The sequence below is a fragment of the Staurois parvus genome, unplaced genomic scaffold, assembly GCF_062004578.1.
Source record: "Staurois parvus isolate SC_StPar_1 unplaced genomic scaffold, SC_StPar_1.0 ptg000229l, whole genome shotgun sequence".
Classification (NCBI taxonomy): Eukaryota; Metazoa; Chordata; class Amphibia; order Anura; family Ranidae; genus Staurois; species Staurois parvus.
In genome coordinates, this window is record NW_028318025.1 from 3,287,998 (window position 1) to 3,310,983 (window position 22,986).

Sequence of the window (22,986 nt, forward strand, 5' to 3'; positions counted from 1 at the left end):
AAAAATTCAAAGGGACAGTGCAAAAAGAGAGAAAAAAAAAAGTTTACAGTGCCCCCGTCCCCCCGCACTCACACATAGTGGTGAACACATACATAGGTCACGCCTACATATGTAAATGGTGTTCAAACCACACAAGGTATCACCAACGTCAGAGCAAGAGCAATAATTCTAGCACTAGTCCTCCTCTGTAACTTTAAACTGGTGACCTGTAGAAATTTTTAAAACGTCACCCATGGAGATTTTTAGTTTGACGCCATACCATGAGCGTGCAAAATTTTAAAGCATGACATGTTGGGTATCTACAGTATCTCACAGAAGTGAGTACATTTTTGTAAATATTTTACTATATCTTTTCATGTGACAACACTGAAGAAATTACACTTTGTTACAATGTAAAGTAGTGAGTGTACAGCTTGTATAATAGTGTAAAATTTCTGTCCCTTCAAAATTACTCAACACACAGCCATTAATGTCTGGCAACAAAAGTGAGTACACCCCTAAGTGAAAATGTCCAAATTGGGCCCAATTAGCAATTTTCCCTCCCCAGTGTCATGTGACTCGTTCGTGTTACAAGGTCTCAGGTGTGAATGGGGAGCAGCTGTGTGAAATTTGGTGTTATCGCTCTCATGGCAAAGAACTCTGAGGATCTGAAAGAAAGAATTGTTGCTCTACATAAAGATGGCTTAGGCTATAAGAAGATTGCCAAGACCCTGAAACTGAGCTGCAGCAAGGTGGTCAAGACCATACAGTGGTTTAACAGGACAGGTTCCACTCAGAACAGGCCTTTCCATGATCAACCAAAGAAGTTGAGTGCACGTGCTCAGCGTCAAATCCAGAGGTTGTCTTTGGGAAATAGACATATGAGTGCTGCCAGCATTGCTGCAGAGGTTGAAGGGGTGGGGGGTCAGCCTGTCAGTGCTCAGACCATACGCCGCACATTGCATCAAATTGCTCTGCATAGCTGTCGTCCGAAAAGGAAGCCTCTTCTAAAGATGATGCACAAGAAAGCCCGCAATCAGTTTGCTGAAGACAAGCAGAATAAGGACATGGATTACTGGAACCATATTCTGTGGTCTGATGAAACCAAGATAAACTTATTTCGTTGGGATGGGAGTGTCAGGGTCTGGGGCTGCATGAGTGCTGCCGGCACTGGGGAGCTAGTTCATTGAGGGAACCATGAATACCAACATGTACTGTGACATACTGAATCAGAACATGATCCCTTCCCTTCGGAGACTTATTCCAACATAACGACCCCAAACACACCTCTAAGATGACCACTGTCTTGCTAAAGAAGCTGAGGGTAAAGGTGATGGACTGGCCAAGCATGTCTCCAGACCTAAACCCTATTGCGCATCTGTGGGGCATCCTCAAATGGAAGGTGGAGGAGCTCAAGGTCTCTAACATCCACCAGCTCCGTGATGTCATCATGGAGGAGTGGAAGAGGACTCCAGTGGCAACCTGTGAAGCTCTGGTGAACTAAATGCCCAAGAGGGTTACGGCAGTGCTGGAAAATAATGGTGGCCACTCAAAATATTGACACTTTGGGCCCAATTTGGACATTTTCACTTAGGGGTGTACTCACTTTTGTTGCCAGCGGTTTAGACATTAATGGCTGTGTTGTTATTTTGAGGGGACAGCAAATTTACACTGTTATACAAGCTGTACACTCACTACTTTATATCGTAGCAAAGTGTCATTTCTTCAGTGTTGTCACATGAAAAGATAGAATAAAATATTTACAAAAATGTGAGGGGTGTACTCACTTCTGTGAGATACTGTATTTACTCGGCATAATATCTTTCATATTTTACAAAAAATTGGGGTATATGTTTTGTGGTTTTTATTTTTTGTTTTTTTTTTCAATCATTAAAGTGTATTTTTTTCCAAAGAAATTGTGTTTGAAAAATTATATTAATTTTTAAAAACTGTCCATTTTGGTTTTCGGCCAAGTGCATCCTGAATTTTTAGTTTTGGAACCAGAATTTTCATTTCGGTGCACCACTACTGGAAATTAAATACAAAGTAGACATAAAAAAAAACTAAATATAATTTGCTAAAGCAGATGATTGTAATATTTAATACTTTTCTTTTTTCTGGCAAGGAGCCGCTGATTAAAGTTTTATATTTCTTTTCTTTTTTTGCTTGCATATAGTGATAAAACACTATAAGCTGGTTTCTATCTTAATTTCAACTACTACGTATATCCTGTTTTTTTTGTCAATGTGTACAGTGAGGAGTTTCCTGAGGATATTGAGTTCATGCTTTTCTTTCTTTTAATTGCTGAATACTGCTCAAATTAACCACTGTCACCAACTAACCAAAGGTCTGCTTAATCTCCGTATTCAACTTGTTCTGCTTCAAAATAATTAGATAATTGAAGCAATGCTGAGGATGTGGCTTCAAAAGTATGCTAGTAAAAAGAAAAAAAGCCTGGTTCCTTATTTTTGAAGTTTGCTTAGTTTAAAAGTTCACATTATGATTACGAATGTTTGTATTTCTTTTGCTTTCTGCTCAAGAAGTGGTTCTCGGGCCTGTCCTCGGGCCTCGCAAGTGGTGCTTGTTTAGGCATTGATTGCCCAACTTGTATTCCAGGGAGGAAATCCACAAATGCAAACCATGTATTTGGCTCTAGGTAATGTCGGGGACAGGTTTAAATATCTTTTCTAAAACACTTTCCTAAAACCTTGGGTATGATGTATACCTTTTTATATTTATTTTGCAAACGTTTATGCTTTACTGGGTTTTTTTTTTAAGCTGGGTTTATGCTACCCAAAGAGGAAACGTTTTCATCCGTGCTGGGCAGGCTTTGGGGTATGTCCGTCACCTTGGTTTCCCCTCTTTTGTCACAAAGTGACATTCCATTCATTTCTATGCACCGTGGCTCAGCTGTGGTGCACAAAAACTAATTTGTGCCCTTGTCAACTCAACTTAAATTGATAATAACATCAAACATTTTTTGCTTTAAAATAAATAAGAGGGTATACTTACCTGCTCTGTGCTGCAGAATTGCAGAGAGGCGCCATGTCTTCTTGTCTGCTTCTTCTCTCCTGAGTGTGCCTCCTTAGCAAGCTGTGTGCTATGGGGGGGGTGCACATGTGAGGGTACGCTACCAAACTGGGCTGTGTGGCTTGACCACAACCACGCTCCCTCCTCTCAGGATTTGACTAACAGCTGCTGCTGCCTGAGTCTCCTGTGAGATTACAGGGCTGTTGAATTCCTATCGTCTGATGCCTGGGACATATAATTCCAAGCTTCGGGCATGTCGTTTTTTTTTCCTACCTTCAGCCTTGCTGCGGGAAAGCAGCAGGGCTCACCAATGGGCTCCTCCCACCCACTGTCTCCCGGGCTCAGCTTGCCCATCTGCGGGCCTGGGACCGGCTCACCACCGGCGGCTACAGGGGAGGGAGGAGAGTAGTTGTCCTAACCCGGAAGTGACTTTATGATGTCACTTCCGGGTCCCCGTTGAAATATTCCCGGCAACCAAGGCCGGGAAAGAATGTATTGCAGTGGGGTGTGCACTGCATTGCATTCACGGGAGCAGAGGGGAGACATGCAGGGTCTTTTAGACCTTGGATGTCTCAAAGAGATCCTGTCACCAAAAATCATCACATTAAGAACCTATATGGGAAAATAAAAATTTTAAGTTAAAAAAAAGTTTTGGTTTTTTTTTTTGTTTTTGTTTTTTTAATTGTAAAAAATTAAAGTTACACCCAAGCACATAACATCCCCGCACATACAAATGTAAACGCACACGCTAGGGTGTCTATGCATGAAAACGTTGATTGCGTTACACGTTGCATATCGCTGCGCACACCAGAATGAGAGCAATAATTCTAGCACCAGACCTCCTCCGTAACACTATACTGATGACCTAGAAGGGGCTTTAAAAGCATCACCTATAGAAAATATAGGGTACTGAAGTTCGCCATTTCATGAGTGCACGTAAATTTAAGGTTTGACAAGTGGATATCTATTTATTAGCTGCAACCTCATCTTTTATATTACAAAAAATTGGGTAATTTATTGCTTTTTTTTGTGTCCTAATATTAACTAACTTGTATTTTTTACTGAAATTTTGCGGTAATATCATGCGACATAAAAAAATTGGAACTACCACTATTTTATTCTCTAGGGTCTCTGTTTTCAGAACATATATCATGTTTGGGGGTTTTGTGCAATCTTCAGGCCTAAAATGTTTTTTTTAATCTTGTGCAAAAAAACACAAAAATGGCTGTCAGCAAAAGGGATAAAGGATAAGCCGGACACTCCCCTTTTCTGACAAGCACACAATCAGTACTCATTACACTGCAAGGTCTTTCTGCTAGTCCTCCAGTGTGGTGCTGGAGACAGGCAGGGAGGGGAGGAGGAGATAAACGGCACAATGTTAAAAATATTACACGTTTAAGTCACCATAAAAAACCCTTTTTGTTTTTAAAACATTCCTAATATCAGCTCCGATTTTAAATACGGTTTTGGTTACAAAAAACTTTTTTTTTTTATCTGGACAAGTAGATTGTCATGAGGGGCAAGTAGACTGGGACACCGATTTAGTCCCTTGGACAAGTAGTTTTTTAAAAAATGTGCACACTCCTAGATTAGGAAGAGGGGAGAGAGGACTCCGGTAAGTGTTGGGCAGGGGGTACAACAAATGGTAAAACATTTTTACCTGAATGCATTAAAGCATTTGTAAAGTCTGTGGGCTCGATATAAAGCCTGTGAGAGCAGGGAGAAGAGGAGAGAACTGTTGCAGATGGGCACACAGCGCTGGATCGAGATTGGACTCAGGTATGTATAAGGGGGAAGATGGGGTGATACACATACTAAAACCTTTTTTTTTTTTTTTTACCTTAATGCAGTGGAATAGATTAAGGTAAAAAATATTTAGGCTTTACAACCACTTTAAGGTAAAAAAAACGGTTTGACTTAATAAGCACTTTTTAACTGCTTCCCGACTGCCGTATAGCAGATATACTGCTACAGGGCGGCACGGGTGCACAAAATCACGTATATATCCGTGATTTTGCATTTCCGGGTAGTGGGCATGAGCGCACCCTACCCTCATCACCATTTGCAGCTTTCAATCACCGAGTCCCAGCCGGTGATTACTCGCTGGCGCCCGGTGATTGCCAAGCATCTCCGATGGGGAGGAGAACTGTATGAAAACAATACAGTTCTCCTTCCTGTCAGCTCATGCACACTGCTTTTGCATGGCAGTGTGGTTACAGTGAAGCACAGGGACACAGCTTACAGTGAAACAGCACACAGTTAACTCTTTGATTACCCCTCATGTTAACCCCTTCCTGCCCAGTGCCCTTATTACAGTGTCAGTGCTTTTTTTTTTTTTTTTTATCACTGATCACTGTATTGGTGTCACTGGGGATGTCAGTGACACCAAGTCATTACTAGCAAAAATAAAACAAATTCCAGAATCTATACCATCATTTGTAAATGCTATAACTTTCACTTAAACCAATTAATTTACACATATTGGGATTTTGTTTTAGCGAAAACATGCAGCAGAATACATTTTGGCCTAAATTTATCACCGAAAGAAAGCTCTATTTGTGAGGGGGAAAAAAAAAGGACATAAATTTCATTTGGGTGCAGCGTTGCATGATCGAGCAATTGTCAGTTAAAGCAACGCAGCGTTGTAACGCAAAATAATCACCTGGTCAGGAAGGGGGGTAAATCTGCAGGAGGGCAAGTGGTTAATTTTATCTTAACCATTTGCTGCACAGGGCACTTTTAAAATTTTTTTTTTTTTTTTTTGCTAGAGAACCCCCAATTTTATATTTTCCTTAACCACTTCAATACCGGGCACTTTTACCCCCTTTCTGCCCAGATCAATTTTCAGCTTTCATTGTTGTCACACTTTGAATGACAATTGCGCAGTCATGCAACACTGTACCCATAAGAAAAAGTATCATTTTTTTCACACAAATAGAGCTTTCTTTTGGTGGTATTTAATCACCACTGGGTTTTTTATTTTCTGCTAAATAAACAACAAAAAAACCTGAAACGTTTGGAAAAAAAACTCATTTTTCTTTGTTTTTGTTATAAGATTTTTCAAACAAATAACATTTCTTTATAAATTTAGGTCAAAATGTATTCTGCTACATTTCTTTGGAGAAAATACCCCAAATTAGTGTATATTATTTAGTCTGTAGGATCGTTCTAGAGTCCACAAACCATGGTATATATATCTGACAATCGATCAATCAATGTACTGACGGCCCATCTAATTTCTTGAGGCCCGAAAACGCCAGTATAGTACAAATACCCCCCCAAATTACCCAAATAGAGGAAAATAGAGAGTCCAAGGTATTTAGTAAGAGGCATGGTGTGTTCTTTGGAGGTTGTAAGTTTTTGTTACAATTTTTTGGAAAATGTAGAAATTAAAAAAAAATCCTAATTTTTTTTTTTTTCTTTTTTGCATATTGTCACCAGTCCAGTACAGCATGATTATATAACTGGTGTGATCAGAGACACTGACTGGTGACAGTATGTAAAAATAATTTAATTTTTATTTTATTTTTTTAACTTTTTCTATTTTTTTATTACTTTTATTTTTTCTTAACTATTTTTTTTTCAACACACTGTGACCAAAGCAATACAATGTTACCATGGTAACACTGAACTATGGGTAAGTGATCAAAAATTTTTTTTTTCTTTTTACACAATATGATTGCTAATACCAATGTATTTCATTGGCATTTTCAATCATTACTGAATGAAACTGATTTATTCAGTCTTTTGTTGTGATTAGCTGTGATTGGGCAAAGCTCATCACATGATACAGATGGACTGTGATTGGCCTTGTCTGTACCTTGTGACTGCTTTGATCAATCACAGCTAACAACACAATTGTATAAAATGAATGGCATGAAAGAGAGCCATCCATTGTATACAGTCGACATGATCTGCTGTGATTGGTCACAGCGATCACATGACACTGGCAACAGGCCGGTGTAGTGATATGTCATCAGATGTGTCCCATGGACGCAGCCGGTGACAGATCGCACCGCTCCACTGCTGTGTGAACGGCTGCTTTTGAAAGGACGTCGTATGATGCCCAATCACAATGGTGAGTGTCCTGCCCGGCTTATAGCAGAGTGTTAAACAGAAGCCTTGGAGAATAAAATCGTGGTTGTTACAATTTTTTGTCACACGTTTATTTATTCAGCTCTTTATCAAACACACGTTTTCAGGAAACAATTTAAATGCACACAAACACGATATAATACCCACTTTTTGGTAAAACATAAAAGATTATGCTGCACTGAGTAAATGAATACAAAACTTGTTTCAAAGATATAACATTTTGCATGTCTGTGAAATGGCAAACTACAATACCTACAAATTTCCATAGGTGACATTTTAAAAGCCTTTACAGGTTACCAGTTTATAGATAAATGTGAGCTGAGCTGTGGTGTTAGAATTATTGCTCTCTCTCTGAGGTTTGTAGCGATACCTCACAAGTGTGGTGCATACTGTATACCACCAAATTAAAGCCCTATCCATCTTGGGGGGGCATTGTATAAAAATGTTGGCGTAGAGTTCAAAACCTAAGGCCCCTTTCACACTAGTGGTCCAATCAGGTTTGCCTGTCCATTTTTCGGACGGACCTGATCGGACCCTCCATTCGCCTCTATGGAGTGGCGGGTGTAAACGGGTGTCCGTTTACACCTGCCTACATCCAATCCACTTAAAACAGGAGGATGGCTGTTGGGTGTAAACAGACAGGCAGTCCATTTGCATCCAACAGCCCATGGGGAGAGCAGCCTATATCTGTACCGCTCTGCATAAGAGGAATGGACACGGACCAGCTATCCACCTGCTCAGCGGAGATCAGTGGACAGATCCCCCACTGAGTAAACAGACTCCTGGCGGAGCCCACCACATGAGAAAGGGGCTTAAAGGGTATAATGTGCAAAACAGAGACTTTGCTGAAAAAAAAAAATTCAGTGGGACTCTCAGGGGACATCTGCATTCACACACAACTTTTGCGTGCCTAGTACACATACACACCTCTGTTGTGCATTATTCACAGGAAACATTTATACAGTTTGTGGGCTGGAAGTTTGACTAAACAATGAATCCCACAATCACTATGTTAGTCATGTCAGCATGTTTTGATCCAGCAATGAGTATCAGGTAAAAGCACAATTGTAATAATACATGTGGGAGGGGGAATTAAGCTGTGTGACACCCATTTGTATGCCTAAAGCTCTGCTTTGAGATCCATCATTACTTTTTGGTGTAGTGACATTTCTCAGTGCACTGCATTTGCTTTGGCATTATGTTATGTTCATTCACACAGAAAAAAAAAATCAAACTATACAGTTGTTGCCATACTGTCATTTTGGACTTGATATATGGGCAGAAATGTTCAGCTTGTGTGTCACTTCCTTCAGGCACTTCCAGTTTCTCTGACATGTGGATTGCAGCCAGCATTAGACATCAACACTAGTTCTACTTAACAGACAGCCAATTTACTTCAACAATTAGGCCTAGGTGCTTGTTTTTGTGCTTCTATTTTTCAGTGGAAATATATCAACCCTAACATTTTAAAATCTTAGTTTAATATAGTTGTTTTCAACTTATTTGCCTTTACGTGCTTGCCCTGTTGAATTTTAACGTCTGCATTTCAAATACAGAGCTGTAGATTCTTCCTCTGGTGTCTGTGTATCGGCAAATTTGAATAACAACTTCAGAGGGAAGCTTAATGTTAAACATTAGCTGTTTTTTTTTTTTTCTTTTTGTTTTTTGGGAAGGGTTAGACCCTCTGTCAGGTTTGTGTTGCTGTTGACCAACTCATTTGCAGTATTAAGTTTCACCTTCTGCCCTGGTCACCATTGTCACTTAGATGGAAGGGATTCCTAGTGTTTTAGAAGTGTCACTGGATCAGAAGTAGATGGGAAATCTCGCAATACATACAGAAGTTTGAGTGACAAATGCCAATGTTTATCAGTACCACTGGGGAGACTTCTTTCACACATCTGGAAGTGAGGGAAATCTATTCAATGGGACTTTTAAATCAACAAAAACATGACAGCAGTTCAAGCCCTTCCCTGCTTTGGGGGGGAAAAAGTTTTGGCTGAAGATCCACCTGAATTTTAGACTAAACCACACTATTCTACTGAATGCCAGATAACTGATAGTACTTACATTAACCACTTCAATACCGGGCACTTTTACCCCCTTCCTGCCCAGGCCAATTTTCAGCATTCAGCGCTCTCACAGTTTAACAATTGTGCGGTCATGCAACTCTGTATCTAAATTACATTTTTATAATTTTGTATACACAACTAGAGCTTTCTTTTGGTGGTATTTATTCACCACTGGCCTTTTTTTTTTTTTTTTGATAAACGAAAAAGTATAAAATTTTGAAAAGAGATTTTCTTTGTTTCTGTTATAAAATGTTGCAAATAAATAATTCTTTATAAATTTAGGCCAAAATGCATTCTGGTACATTTCCTTGGTGAAAATAACCCAAATTAGTGTATATTCTTTAGTCTGTAGGAAAGTTATAGAGTTCACAAACTATGGTATATATCTGAAAATCGATCAGTACTGATGGCCTATCTCATTTCTCGAGGCCCAAAAATGTCAAGACAGTACAGATGTCCCCCAAATTACCCCTTTTTGGAAAGTAGACAGTCTGAGGTATATAGTAAGAGTCATTGCAAGTTTTTTTGAAGTTGTAATTTGTTATTTTTGTAAAAAAAAAAAAAAAAAAAACACCATTTTTTTTTATTGCACATGCTCCCCTTCTGCTGTGTAAAAAAGCAGTCTCTAAACACAGCTTACTGCCTGATTACTGTGGCCTGGGTTGGGGGCGGGGCTAAGCTTGGGACAGTCTCATGTCCTGTGACATCACCTTGCCTATTTCAGGCCCTCCCCCAGACCATGCAAAGTGGATTGGAACTGTCAGTCATCATGATCTGATCCGCTCAAAGACCTTGGTGGGCAGATCCATGAATGACAGTTCTACTCTGCTTTACACCGCCTGGGGGAGTGCCTGAAAAAGCTGACGCAATGTCACAGGGCATGTTGCCCACTCCAGCTTAGCTCTGCATTATATAGACTCCCCGCCCCCCCCCCTTTTTTTTTTTTAATCACATTTCCTTTGTTCTCGGCTGCATAAGAGCTAGTAGAGGAGAAACAGCAGTACACTGATCTTCCCAGTAAAAGACTGTGAGGGGAGGGGGAGCTGTCCTCTCCTGATTGGTGTGGTCCGTTTTTAATAGGAAAGCAGAGGGGCTGGCAGGAACACCAGGGATTTCACGCAAAGGAAGCAATTAAAATAAAACAGGATACCACTAGTTCTGGGTTTTTTTCCAGCAAAAAAGCTCCCCTGCCAAAAAACATTGATTACAGTCTGTGTGCATGGACACATAGGATAACATGCTGGGGGGTTTACTGTCTGTAGAAAAAACATCAAAAGCCAAAAACGGCAGCTGTAATAACGTCCAGGGTGCATGAGGACATAAGCAAATGTACATAATATAATGTAGGTGCGTATACGTTGAAAGAACATGATTGTTCATGTAATGGTGTCACTGGGCTTTCATTGTGGAAAATGGTGTACAAATGTTTTTGACTCTTAAAAGCTGACCAGATATCTTGCACCCAGGTCCTACTTTTAGGATCTAACTTGGGGAGTTTATCTGAATCAGTAAATTACCATCCTTCCTTTTTTTTCGTTGTCAGATTTGACTCTCAATATGCCTATTCCTAAAAAATGTCTACTAAAAAAAGTATAACAAAGTGTCAGTGCCGGTTCACACCAGAATCGTACAGGAACACTGTCTGCATTCTCCTGCAGTGCAATTTGGGAGCCCATTCCTTTGGGCTGCAAATTTCATCAGAATGCACAAAATGTAGGCCATGCACTACTTTTGAAAAATGCGCTTCACCATCACAGTATCGTGGTTTGGTGCAGTGCGTTTTTCAAAAGTCGTGCATGGCCAACTTTTTCTGTGTTCAGAAGCATTTTGCACCCTGTTCAAATGAATGGGCTGCCAATTCACATTGCAGGGAAATGCACAGGAACTGCAGTTGTGATCTGCATTCAAGGTGCTATTAACAATGTATTGGCACCCACAGCAGGTCACAAAAACACTGCGTTTAACACTGTGAGGGGAACCCGCCTTTTCCGCAACACATTCTTGGGTGACCTCAATGTAAATACAGGAAGCAAGATAAACATACACAGTGGGGACATAGGCCCACAACAGTTATGCTGGCCATATACTAGTAGATTTTTGATAATATGACGAATGTGGTTCTAAAGTACTTCCAAAAACGCTTGCTTTTAACATTTCATTTTGTTGTGATTGGACTTTCTTGAATGAAAACAACATTCACTGTTAGAGATTTGCCTGAAACATTTTTTCCATCCTCCTTCAAAATGTTCACTTTACTTCTGTCAGAAATGAATATTGATTTCACCCCACTAACAATTAGCAAGTCAAATGAATGTTCTTACAATTACATTTTTTTTAAGTAAATTCCACTAGTGTATGGCCAACTTTAACCCTTCTTCTGAAATGAGAAGAAAGGCCTTGGCCGAGTTTGGCTTTAAAATTGTGGAATGGTGATGAAAAACAAATTCTATGCATTTACAAGAAAATCTAAACTAGTAAGTAAAAGATTATTCACATATTTTTTGCAAGCTGGATGTTTAAAATATATATAACACATTTTAAAGCAATGCTGAGGCTTTCCCAAAAAAATAAAAATTTAAATTAAAAATAAAAATTTCTGCTTACCACAAAGAGATGGTTACAACAAGGAGCCTGCATGGCTGCTTTGTGAACAATGTAGCAGATTGCCCAGAATCCAGGTCTTAACCTCTTCCTGATTACTACAGCAATAGCACAGTAGTAATGGGGGAGGGTTGGAGCTAGCAACCATGGTGGCAGGTTACTTTACAGAGCTGCCCTGGCCAAAATTTGGAGAGGAAGGCTGCCATAGGGATATCTGGGGGTACCTGCTGTTTTGAGTGGGAGTTTGATTTTTCTTTTGAAATGGAGGATAATGCATACTTTTTGCTTTGTTCTTTTTTCTAACTTTTGAATGTAATTACCATATTCCCTTTGCTGTATTTCAGATGGTATCATGGCAAACTCGATAGAACAATTGCGGAGGAGAGACTGCACCAAGCTGGAAGGACTGGAAGCTATCTGATCAGGGAGAGTGATCGTAGGCCAGGATCTTTTGTCCTTTCCTTTCTTAGTAAAACAAATGTAGTCACGCATTTTAGGTAGGTCATATAATCCTTAAAGCAGTATTAAAACAAAAAATGTAATATATTGCAGCTTAGCAAACATATGTGGTGTCTGCATCAGTTTTTCTTTTTTTTTTGTTTTCCCTTTTTTTTTTTTTTTTTTTGGTGTTCTGACCAGTAACACATCTCCTGTATTAGTGAGGCAAAACACTGGATAAATGAGCACAGGAAGCATGGCAGACAGCAGCATTGTCAGTCAGGGGGAATGGGAATGTTAAATGTATTAGCAAATTTAATTACAATAACAAATTGAATCCAACCTCCAGCTCACACTTTATAATCAGTTACCACAAACAGTTTTTTTTTTGGGGGGGGGGAGGGGTAAAGGTTTTGCATAAATAAAAGCTCATGATTATTAGCACCCCTGCCAGTGTTAAATTGTTTTGTCTCATCCATGTATATGGACGCATTCTGCTGGAGAGCTTGTTATTTTGAAAAACAGACTTGCTGGCTGGCTGGCTCACCAGGTGAAAATAGAAGAAAGAAAGCCTAATAAAGAAAATGAATGCAGCCATCACATCCTAAGAATTAGTAAGCTGCAATATAATAAATGTTTGCGTTAATGTTTCATACTGAGTTTAATAAGCAGATGTCTTTATTCTTTTATGGCTGCTGCTTTTTTTTTTTAATCCATATTCAGTTGTGAAATTAATGTATAGGACATAATTTAAGTTAGGTCTGTTTGTTCTTTTATATGTGACCTGCTATTCCCAGATGATACAACCTACTTAAGAGACTTTTGGACTGTCTAGGGTTTAACATGCATGAGATGATGAATGTCAACAAGTGGTATAAAGTGAATGATGTATTCCCCAAAGGGAAGTAAATGATAACTTTCACTAAACTGAGTAGAATCAGTTGCCTGTGACAGCTGCAATGGGTAATTTTATGCTTTGAAACCGTAATCTCCTACCCTGCAGTGATTTTTTTTTTTTTTGTCATTTGCTTAATGTTGGTCTACAGTGCATCCAGAAAGTATTCACAGCGCTTAAATTTTGCCACATTTTGTTATGTTACAGCCTTATTTCAAAATGGATTAAATACCTTTTTTTCCCTCAACATTCTACAAGCAATACCCCATAATGACAACGTGAAAGAAGTTTGTTTTGAAATCTTTGCAATTTATTAAAAATAAAAAATGAAAAAAAACCACATGTACATAAGAATTCACAGCCTTTGCCATGACACTCAAAATTGAGCTCTGGTGCACTCTCTTCCCACTGATCATCCTTGAGATGTTTCCACAACTTGATTGGAGTCCACCTGTGGGAGATTAAATTGATTGGACATGATTAGGAAAGGCATAAACCTGACTATATAAGGTCCCACAGTTAACAGTGCATGTCAGAGCACAAACCAAGCCATGAAGTCCAAGGAATTGTCCGTAGACCTCCGAGACAGGATTGTATTGAGGCACAGATCTGGGGAAGGGTACAGAAAGTTTCCTGCACCATTGAAGGCCAATGAGCACAGTGGCCTCCATCACCTGTAAATGGAAGAAGTTTGGAACCATCTGGAATCTTCCTAGAGCAGGCCGCCCGGCCAAAATAAGCGATTGAGGTTGAAGGGCCTTAGCCAGTGAGGTAACCAAGCACCCGATGATGACTCTGAAAGTGCTCCAGCGTTTCTCTGTGGAGGGAGAAGACCCTTCCAGAAGAACAACCATCTCTGCAGCACTCCACCAATCAGGCCTGTATGGTAGAGTGGCCACTCGGAAACTGCTCCTCAGTAAAAAGGCAAATGGTAGCCTGCCTGGAGTTTGCCAAAAGGCACCTGAGGGACTCTCAGACCATGAGAAACAAAACTCTCTGGTCTCATAAATCAAAGATTGAACTCTTTGACCTGAATGTCAAGCGTCATGTCTGGAGGAAACCAGGCACCACTCACCACCTGGCCAATACCGTCCCTACAGTGAAGCATAATGGTGGCAGCATCATGCTGTGAGGATGTTTTTCAGTGGCAGGAACTGGGAGACTAGTCAGGATCAAAGGAAAGATGAAAGCAGCAATATACAGAGACATCCTTGATGAAGACCTGTTCCAGGGCACTCTGGACCTTAGACTGGGGTGACGGTTCATCTTTCAGCAGGACAACGACCTTAAACACACAGCCCTATTAAAAGGAGTGACCAACTCTGTGAATGGTCTGGAGTGGCCCAGCCAGAGCCCAGATTTGAACCCGATTGAACTTTTCTGGAGAGATCTGAAAATGGCTGTGCACCGATGCTCCCCATCCAACCTGATGGAGCTTGAGAGGTGCTGCAAAGAAAAATGGGAAAAAGTGTCCAAAAATAGGTGTGCCACGCTTGTAGCATCATACCAAAATGACTTGAGGCTGTAATTGGTGCTAAAGGTGCTTCAACAAAGTATTGAGCAAAGGCTGAGAATACTTGTGTACATGTGTTTTTTTTTTTTTTATTATTATTTTTAATAAATTGCAAAGATTTCAAAACTAACTTCTTTCATGTTGTCATTATGGGGTATTTTTTTGTAGAATATTGAGGAAAAAAATGAATTTAACCTCTTCAATACCGGGCACTTTTACCCCCTTCCTGCCCTGGCCAATTTTCAGTTTTCAGCGCTCTCACACTTTGAATGACAACTAGAGCTTTCTTTAGGTGGTATTTAATCGCCACTGGGGTTTTTATTTTTTGCAAAATTAACAGAAAAACAAAAGTTTGAAAAAAAAACAAGTTTTTCTTTGTTTCTGTTATGAAAGTTTGCAAATAAATAATGTTCTGCTACATTTTTTTGGTGAAAATAAACCAAATCAGTATTTTATTATTTAGTCTGTAGGAAAGTTATAGAGTTCACAAACTATCAGATATATCTGAAAATTGATCAATCCTGAAGTACTGACAGCCAATCTAATTTCTTTAGGCAAACAATGTCAGAACTGTACAGATATCCCCCAAATTGCCCCTTTTTGCAAAGTAGACAGTCTGACATATTTCTTAAGAGGCATGGCGAGTTTTTTTAAGTTATTTTTTTTTGTCGTTTTTCGGAAAATGAAGATATTAAAAGAATTTTCACAATTTTTGTTTTTTACATACTGTCACCAGTGCTGTACAGCATCATATAATTGGTGTGGTGGTGATCACGGACACTGACTAGTGACAGTATAAAAAAAAAAAAAAAATTGATAATTTTTTTTTATTTTTATTACATTTTTTTTTTTTTTTCCATATTACACTATGACCAAAGTAAATATAAAGTTACCATAGTAACATTGTGCTACTTTGGAGAATCAGTATTTTTTTTTTTTTTTTTTACACAATTTGATTGCTTTTAGAAAAGAATTTCTTTGCTATAAGCAAGCATTTAACTGAATGAAATCGATTCATTCAGGTATTTTTGTTGTGATTAGCTGTGATTGGCCACGGCTAATCACATGACAGATGGGCTGTGATTGGCCAAGCTTATGCATGTGATCAACGTGACCATTCACAGCTAGACACACTTGCTATACAATGGATGGCATGAAAGGATTCCATCCATTGTTTACAACTGTCATGTGACCTGCTGTGATTGGTCACAGCAGGTCACATGGTATTGGCAACGGGGCCGGTACACAGATATGTCGGCCGTGTCAGAGGTACACAGCCTGTGACAGATCTCACCACAGCGCGGCCCTGTGGGCACTCGCTAGGCGTGATCCGGGAAGGAAGTCATATGACGTCCTCCCAGAGGGACGAGAGGCTCGCCCTGGCCGTCATTTTACTATAGGCCGGGAGGGAAGTGGTTAATCCATGCTAGAATAAGGCTGTAACAACAAAACGTGGCAAAAGTTATGCGCGGTGAAAACTTTCTGGATGCACTGTATAAATAAATTATACGGTTGCAGCTGTTAAATATATAAAATGTAGTAGAGGCTATTTAGTGGAATCGCTTCAGTGTTCCGGTTAACCCCTTCAAGATGAAAGGTAACACTCTTGATGCCTGAATGCAGTTTTGCATCTTGGCATGTGCTGGTAAAACTGTACATATTGCAACGTGTCCTTGTAAAGTATACCTTGTTTTGTTCAAGACAAATGGAACCTTTATTTGGTGGTAAATATTAACGGGTATCCCCAGTGTTTTTTTTTTTTATTATCATAGGAAAATTGGCTCAAAAAAAAATTGCATGTGTATTTTTGTTGTAAGGCTGTCTTTGTTCACACCGAATTCGACTTAGAAATCGTGCAAATTAAAGTGAAGTCGCACGATTTCAAAGTTGGATGTTAGTGTGAATTCAGATGCAACTTGGTAGACATCTATGTGACTTCATAGACAGATGTCTGTGCAAGTTGCACCTGAACTTCCAAAAAGTAGTGCCTGTCACATCTGAACTTGCAAAAAGTAGTGCATGAAGTACTTTCAAAACCGGTGCGATTCCAACTCCGGTGCGATATGACCGCTTCCATTGCGGACAATAGGGTTCGACTTGTCATGCGATTTGAAACTATCGATGTGACTAGGGACTAAGAAACAATAGTGTGCATTTTGCTGTGTGTTTTTTTTGTTTTTGTTTTTTTTTTTTAATCTTATCTAAACACACAGACGCTATAGTGACTCTGACACAATTAGCTTCTAGCTTTAGCTTGTTCAGTTGGGCTTTGAAAATGAAAGCTAGAGACTGGTTGGTTGCCATGCACAGCTGCTTCAGTCTTAGTCTCTTCATTATATCTTTTTCTCTGTTCGGAGAAGAAAAGACAGAACAGGGGTGTCCCGATCACAGCAATCATGTGATTAGTAGACCGTCCTCTCAATCAATAGTATGAGTCCTAGAACAGTTTTTGACAGCTTGGTCTCTGTGCTGGGAGCATAAAATGCAGTAGGCTTCCACCACAAACACAGGGGTGCATGCATGCAGTGCCTCAGAAGAAGATCTGTGAGGCCAGCATCAACAGGTTAAAAAAAAAAAAAACTGAATGCCAGTAAATATATTTTGCTTTTTTTTTCACTTTCTAAATGAAGAGGTAGTTACCTTTTTCCACATAGGGCTTGATGTATGGAACCTGTGCTAAAGGTGTCCACTCGGCTTCCATTTTTATGAAGAATGTGTGGGTGCTACAGGGTATTAACACTTTCTAATATTTTTGTTTGATTCAGTCTTGAAAAAAAAAAGTTCCTCACGTGAAAGGCTCATTCAAGCTCCCTCTCTTCTGGCCTGCTGTGTCTGCAGGTTTTCCTAATGCAAGCATCGGTTATACTGGGATTATGCCTGCAGCTACAGACATCATCCCAGTATTTTATTTATTAGCTAGCGATGTGCTTGGGTCTGGGTTTGATCTGAAGCTTTGTTTCAGCCGATGAGGATCCCAGGATAGCCAAGACTCCAGTGCACATCGCTGGATGAGAGGGGTCTTAGGTGTGTATTGGGGGAGCTGAAGGAGGCTGCTGCACAGAGATGGTTTTTTACCTTCATGCCTAGAGTGCATGAAGATAAAAAACCTTGAGCCTTTACAACCACTTTAAGTATTTATTCGGTGTAACATCATCTTTTATATTTTATCAAACAGTTGGGTATTACTTTGTGTTTTTTTGCATTAAAATTCATTGAAATGTATTTTTTCCCAAAAACATTGTTTGAAAAACCACTGAGCAATTACTGTTATATAAAAAAATTGCAACACCCACCATTTTATTTTCTAGGACCTCTGCTTAAAAATATGTATAATGCTTGGGGGCTCTAAGCAATTTTCTAGCTAAAAATGCAGATTTTTTTACATGTAGGAGAGGAATGCCAGAAATGGCCGGGGATTGAAGGGGTGAATATAAATCACTCAAATGTCATCACTGGTATAGTGCTTAGTTTCCATAGCAAAGGTGACTGGAACTACAAATCTAGGTCCAAAGAGATCCCACTTCTTTCCTTTGAAAAAAAAAAGCGTGTAAACGGAAGAAAACTGTGACCATTGTACTGCCTGCTTAATTACAGAACGCATTCAGTCCTTTGCCAGTGGTAGATTCAGTTTAATACTTTGACATTAGGTCAAGGAAGAGTATATTACCAAATATGTTTAACCGCTTCTGCACCACCCTATAGCAGAAATAGTGCTACAGGTGCACAAAATCACAAGTGTGTGTGTGTATGTATGTATATATGTGTGTGTGTGTGTGATTTTGCATTTCCGGGCAGGGGTTGCGCGCGCTCTACCCATGCCACCATTCGCAGCCACGGCTATCGATCACCGGGTCCTGGTCGGTGATTTCCGAGGATATCTGACGGGGAGGAGAACTGTTTTGTTTACTAAAAGTTCTCCTTCCTGTCAGCTCTGGCACACTACTTTTAATGGCTGTGCACAACACAACCATCCAAAGCAGTGTGATTACATTGAAGCACTCTGAGACAGCCCCCTATTAAAACACTCCCAGCACACAGTTGACCCTTGATCGCCCCTCATGTTAACCCCTTCCCGCCCAGTGCCATTAGTACAGTATCAATGCTTTTTTTTTTTTTTACTACATTGGTGTCACTGGAGATGTCAGTGACACCAAGTCAGTTCCCCCCCAGTGTCAGAATGTGTGCTGCAGTTCCTCTATAAGTTGCTGATCGCCACCATTACTAGTAAAAAATTAAAAAAAATCCCAGTATATATACCGCCATTTGTAAACGCTATAACTTTCACGTAAACCAATTAATTTTCACCAATTGTAATTTTTTTTTTTTAGCAATGACGTAGCAGAATACATTTTGGCCTAAATTTATGATGAAATTTGATTTTTTTTTTTTTTTTTTTACTGGACATGCTTAATAGCAAAAATTCAAAAATATTTGTTTTCTCAAAATTGTCGCAAAAAATTGAAAACTGCACAGGCGATCAAATGCCACCAAAAGAAAGCTCAACTCTGGGGAAAAAAGGACATAAATTTAATTTGCGTGCAGCATTTCATGACTGCGCAATTGTCAGTTAAACTAACGCAACTCTGTAACGCAAAAATGGCCTGGGAGGGAAGAGGGGTAAATCCTCAGGAGGACAAGCGGTTAATCACAAATCATAAATTTAAAGACAAGTAAACCGCTTTTAGTTCCCAATATAAAAATACATAGGCTGACTGAGTGAGGCAGAGATCAGTGATGGTTTGTGAAATGCAACAATTCATAGCAGCCAGTTGCTGTTGGATTATTTTGATTAGTTGAGCAAAATATTTGTTGTTTGCTTAGGGTTACTAGACTTTGTTTTCCACATTTATCGCCTGATGGGCTGTGTGATGAGCTCTTTGTTTTTCCATAGTACAAAATAGTTTAAAATGTGTAATTGACTGTGCTTCTTTTTAGGATCATAGCAATGTGTGGTGACTTCTACATTGGAGGCAGACGGTTTTCTTCACTTTCAGACCTTATAGGATATTACAGTCATGTGTCATGTTTATTGAAAGAGGAGAAGCTTTTGTTTCCTGTAGCACCACCAGAGGTAAGTGTTACAAGTTGCAGTGTAAAGCCATTTGCCACAAAACCTGTTAGTGGGAAACCACTGAAATGTCACAGCATACAGCAGTTACTACCAAATACATTGCTAATAACAATGGATTTAGAATTTCTGTAAAAAATATAGTGCTCACACACAGCTTCCACAGATTTATAATAATGCTCTTAGGGCATGCTCACATATAAATGGACAGCTGCCACACAGTAAATGGCATTGGTTTAGTGTGCTGCAGCTGTCTGTGCTGGCTGCAGTGCGTCAGTGGTTGGGGCAGTGTGGTGTGCACATCACACTGCCCCAACCTCACACGGCTATGCAACCTCTCCTTAGTAACTTCTGTGCCATCAACCATAGTGACTCTGTCTAATTCTTGATTGTTCCAGTATTTGACTGATGAACTTGCCCCTCAGTCACACTCACAAGAGATTGCCACTTTTTACACATTTGAGATTGCACTTCACCATCACTATACCTATTATTCCTACATTAACTATTTTAGTATTTTTTCCTTGGGTTCACTGTCTTGCAATACCACAAATAGAGCGGTGCACATGGATCAGCGCAACTTCTGTAAAACTTTGGGATTGTACCAGGACCCTACTCTGTGGAAGCAAGCTGTAATGTATGGGTACTGGATCCTGCACAGGCACCTACCTTGGCACTTGTGCCACACTTTGTGGTGAGTCGCAGGGTACTATACAGGTCCAGGGCCGTGGTTCATCACTATGAAACCTAGACCCTGAAAACCCCTTCGGAGGTATGCTCACCTTAACAATTGAAGCCTTGATTTAATATACAGCCCAGCATCGTGGATGGGTAAAACCTGAGCCTCTGCCTGTTACTGAAAAAGCAGGGCTGTGTTTGGAATGTATTCTCTTTACTGAGTAAACTTTTCAAACTTGGTACTAAAATTTTAAATTGCCTAGAGCTCAGTCTTAAGTGAATGACCAGGTATGACACCACACCACAGGTTGCACACTTATTTGCAGCTTCCACCTAGAGCCCTTATAAAGTACTTTTGCCACAAGAATTTGTTACACGGCAATCTACACCCGGGATGCTGCGTGCTCCTTCCAGATATGCCTGCTTTATGTTCCACACTCTTTGTGAGTGCCCCACTAGGGCACACCCTCCCCCATAGCTGTGGTGGAATCCAGGCAAAATAGAGCCGTGGCTAGACCTCAGGCGAACATTTGTTCTGCCGAAGGCCCGCAAAGCACTCAACCTCAGAATGACAATGCTTTCATTACATTAAAGCAGGAAGAGATTTTAACAACTGTTTGCATCTAATGCTTTATCAAGCATGCAACAAGTGGCCTACCTGACAAAAGCAGAATTTTCTTTATCTACAGCATATCACAATTCCTTAGACAATTGAATGGCCTTAAAAGAGAAGTATGTGATTTTTAATTTTTTTTTTACAATTGTACTTACCTAGGTCCTATTGTCCCTCGCTGGCTCTAAGGCCTGAGAACTGAGCAATCAAACACCGCTGATTGCTCATTTCCCCCAGCAGCTCTGAGCAGACAGCTGGGACTGTCAGTCTCTGGCTCTCTGCTCTCCCGCTCCAGTGCTCACTGGAGAGCAGGGCTGGGGGGGGGGGGGGAGTGGCTGGCTTAGGCTCTCTGCAGCTTGCTGAGAGGTTGAGCCAGGTGCCGGGGCAAGCTCCTGAGTGGATCTCAACCATATGATCTCAATCTTTCCCCAGCCTGGAACAGCTCTGTGACGTCAGTTACAAAACGGGTCACAGGTGTGCAAAATGAACTGTACTCCTGTGATCCACAAGAGAAGTACAGCCAAACTAGCTTTGGCTGTACTACTCCTTTAATTCAGCCATCTTTGCCAAGAGCTTTGGCTGTACTTCTCCTTTAATTCAGCCATGTTTGTCAAGGGCTATAGAACAGCACTCCAGCTCCTCTGTCTACCAGAGTCGTATCTCGATATGCCTGGAGACACAGAATGGAATGAGGAGGATATAGAAGCACCACTCCAGCTCCTCTGTCTACCAGAGTCGTATCTCAATATGCCTGCAGACACAGAATGGAATGAGGAGGATATAGAAGCACCACTCCAGCTCCTCTGTCTACCAGAGTCGTATCTCAATATGTCTGCAGGCACAGAATGGAATGAGGAGGATATAGAAGCTGCAGAAATTATGAGAATTAGAGGCAGCAGAAAATGTTTTTTCTCCCCCACTCTTACACCTAAAGCAGGAGCTTCACGCAACATTTTTTCCTAATGTGGATAAGCTTACTGCTGCCATGTGCAGTCCTTGATTCTCCTCTGTTTCACCAGGCCCCTTTGGGTTAAAAGGGACCTGCAGAAACTGATAAGACATTCCCCGTTCATGAAGAAATAGAATGGGCAATCTGTGACAGTTGGATCACACCAGAAAAGATTTCCACTTCTCTAAAAAAAAATTAAAATCTTTGCCAAACTCTGTGCAGTGGAAAAAGAATTCACTACAAAGTGCTCTGTTCCTGTGGTTTATCTTGCAGTCTGTCCTAAAAAAACCTCTCCCTGTACAAAATGAAGATGTTCCTTCAATCAAGGATTCTGCAGGGTGAGGGTGTAGTCAGACAATGCCATGACTGTGGCCTACAGCAACTGCTCAGGGGCACCAGGAGTCATTTAGCCTTATAGAAAGCAAGCAGAGAACCTTATGGATGGAAACTTGCTGCCCAGCAATCTCTGCACTCCACACCCCAGGAGTCCAGCCACCGCCTGGATCAAGGAGAATGAGCTATTCGTCCAGACATCTTCTGTCTCATAAATCATAAATGGGGGATTCGTGATATTGACATCCTAAGCCTCCAGATTCAAAAACACAGACTACCTCTGTTAGTGGTCAGAATCCTCTAGCACTGATCTTTATATCCCTGATAATTCCCTGATATGGTACACTGACATACTCGGGCTTCTAGCAGATGACACCTGACCTTTCCTAACTGGCCATATCTGTTGTCCTCTATTTCATCCTGATTCTTCGTCTCTGGCTTTAATGGCATGGCTGCATGGAAGCCCAGGTGGTAGGAGATGGAGGGATTTTTGATTCTGTTATTCCTATCTTTCTAAAAGCATGAAAAGCCACTTCCAGAAAGATCTGCCATCATACCTGGAAATCCTCCTTTGCCTGGTGTGGACATTGGCTATTTAATTCCAGAAATTACTTGGTGCCTCGCATTCTGTATAATCAAATCTTGACCAGAGGTTGGCCTCAGGCACTCTAAAAGGTCAGGTTTTGGCCTTGTCCATTCTTTTTCAAAGACCTTTGTCTTCACAC

General features: G+C 40.4%; 1 protein-coding gene across 8 annotated transcripts in view; it reads left to right on the top strand.

Annotated features, from left to right (window-relative positions):
* The window catches only part of RASA1 (RAS p21 protein activator 1), a 127,584-nt gene that overhangs the window by 15,831 nt on the left and 88,767 nt on the right, over nucleotides 1-22,986 (top strand). For all 8 annotated transcript variants that reach the window (XM_089679628.1, XM_089679629.1, XM_089679632.1 and 5 more), the window contains exons 2-3: nucleotides 12,119-12,271; nucleotides 19,556-19,691. In XM_089679628.1, the coding sequence (XP_089535754.1) occupies nucleotides 12,119-12,271; nucleotides 19,556-19,691 (289 nt within the window). The remainder of the gene's footprint in view (nucleotides 1-12,118; nucleotides 12,272-19,555; nucleotides 19,692-22,986) is intronic.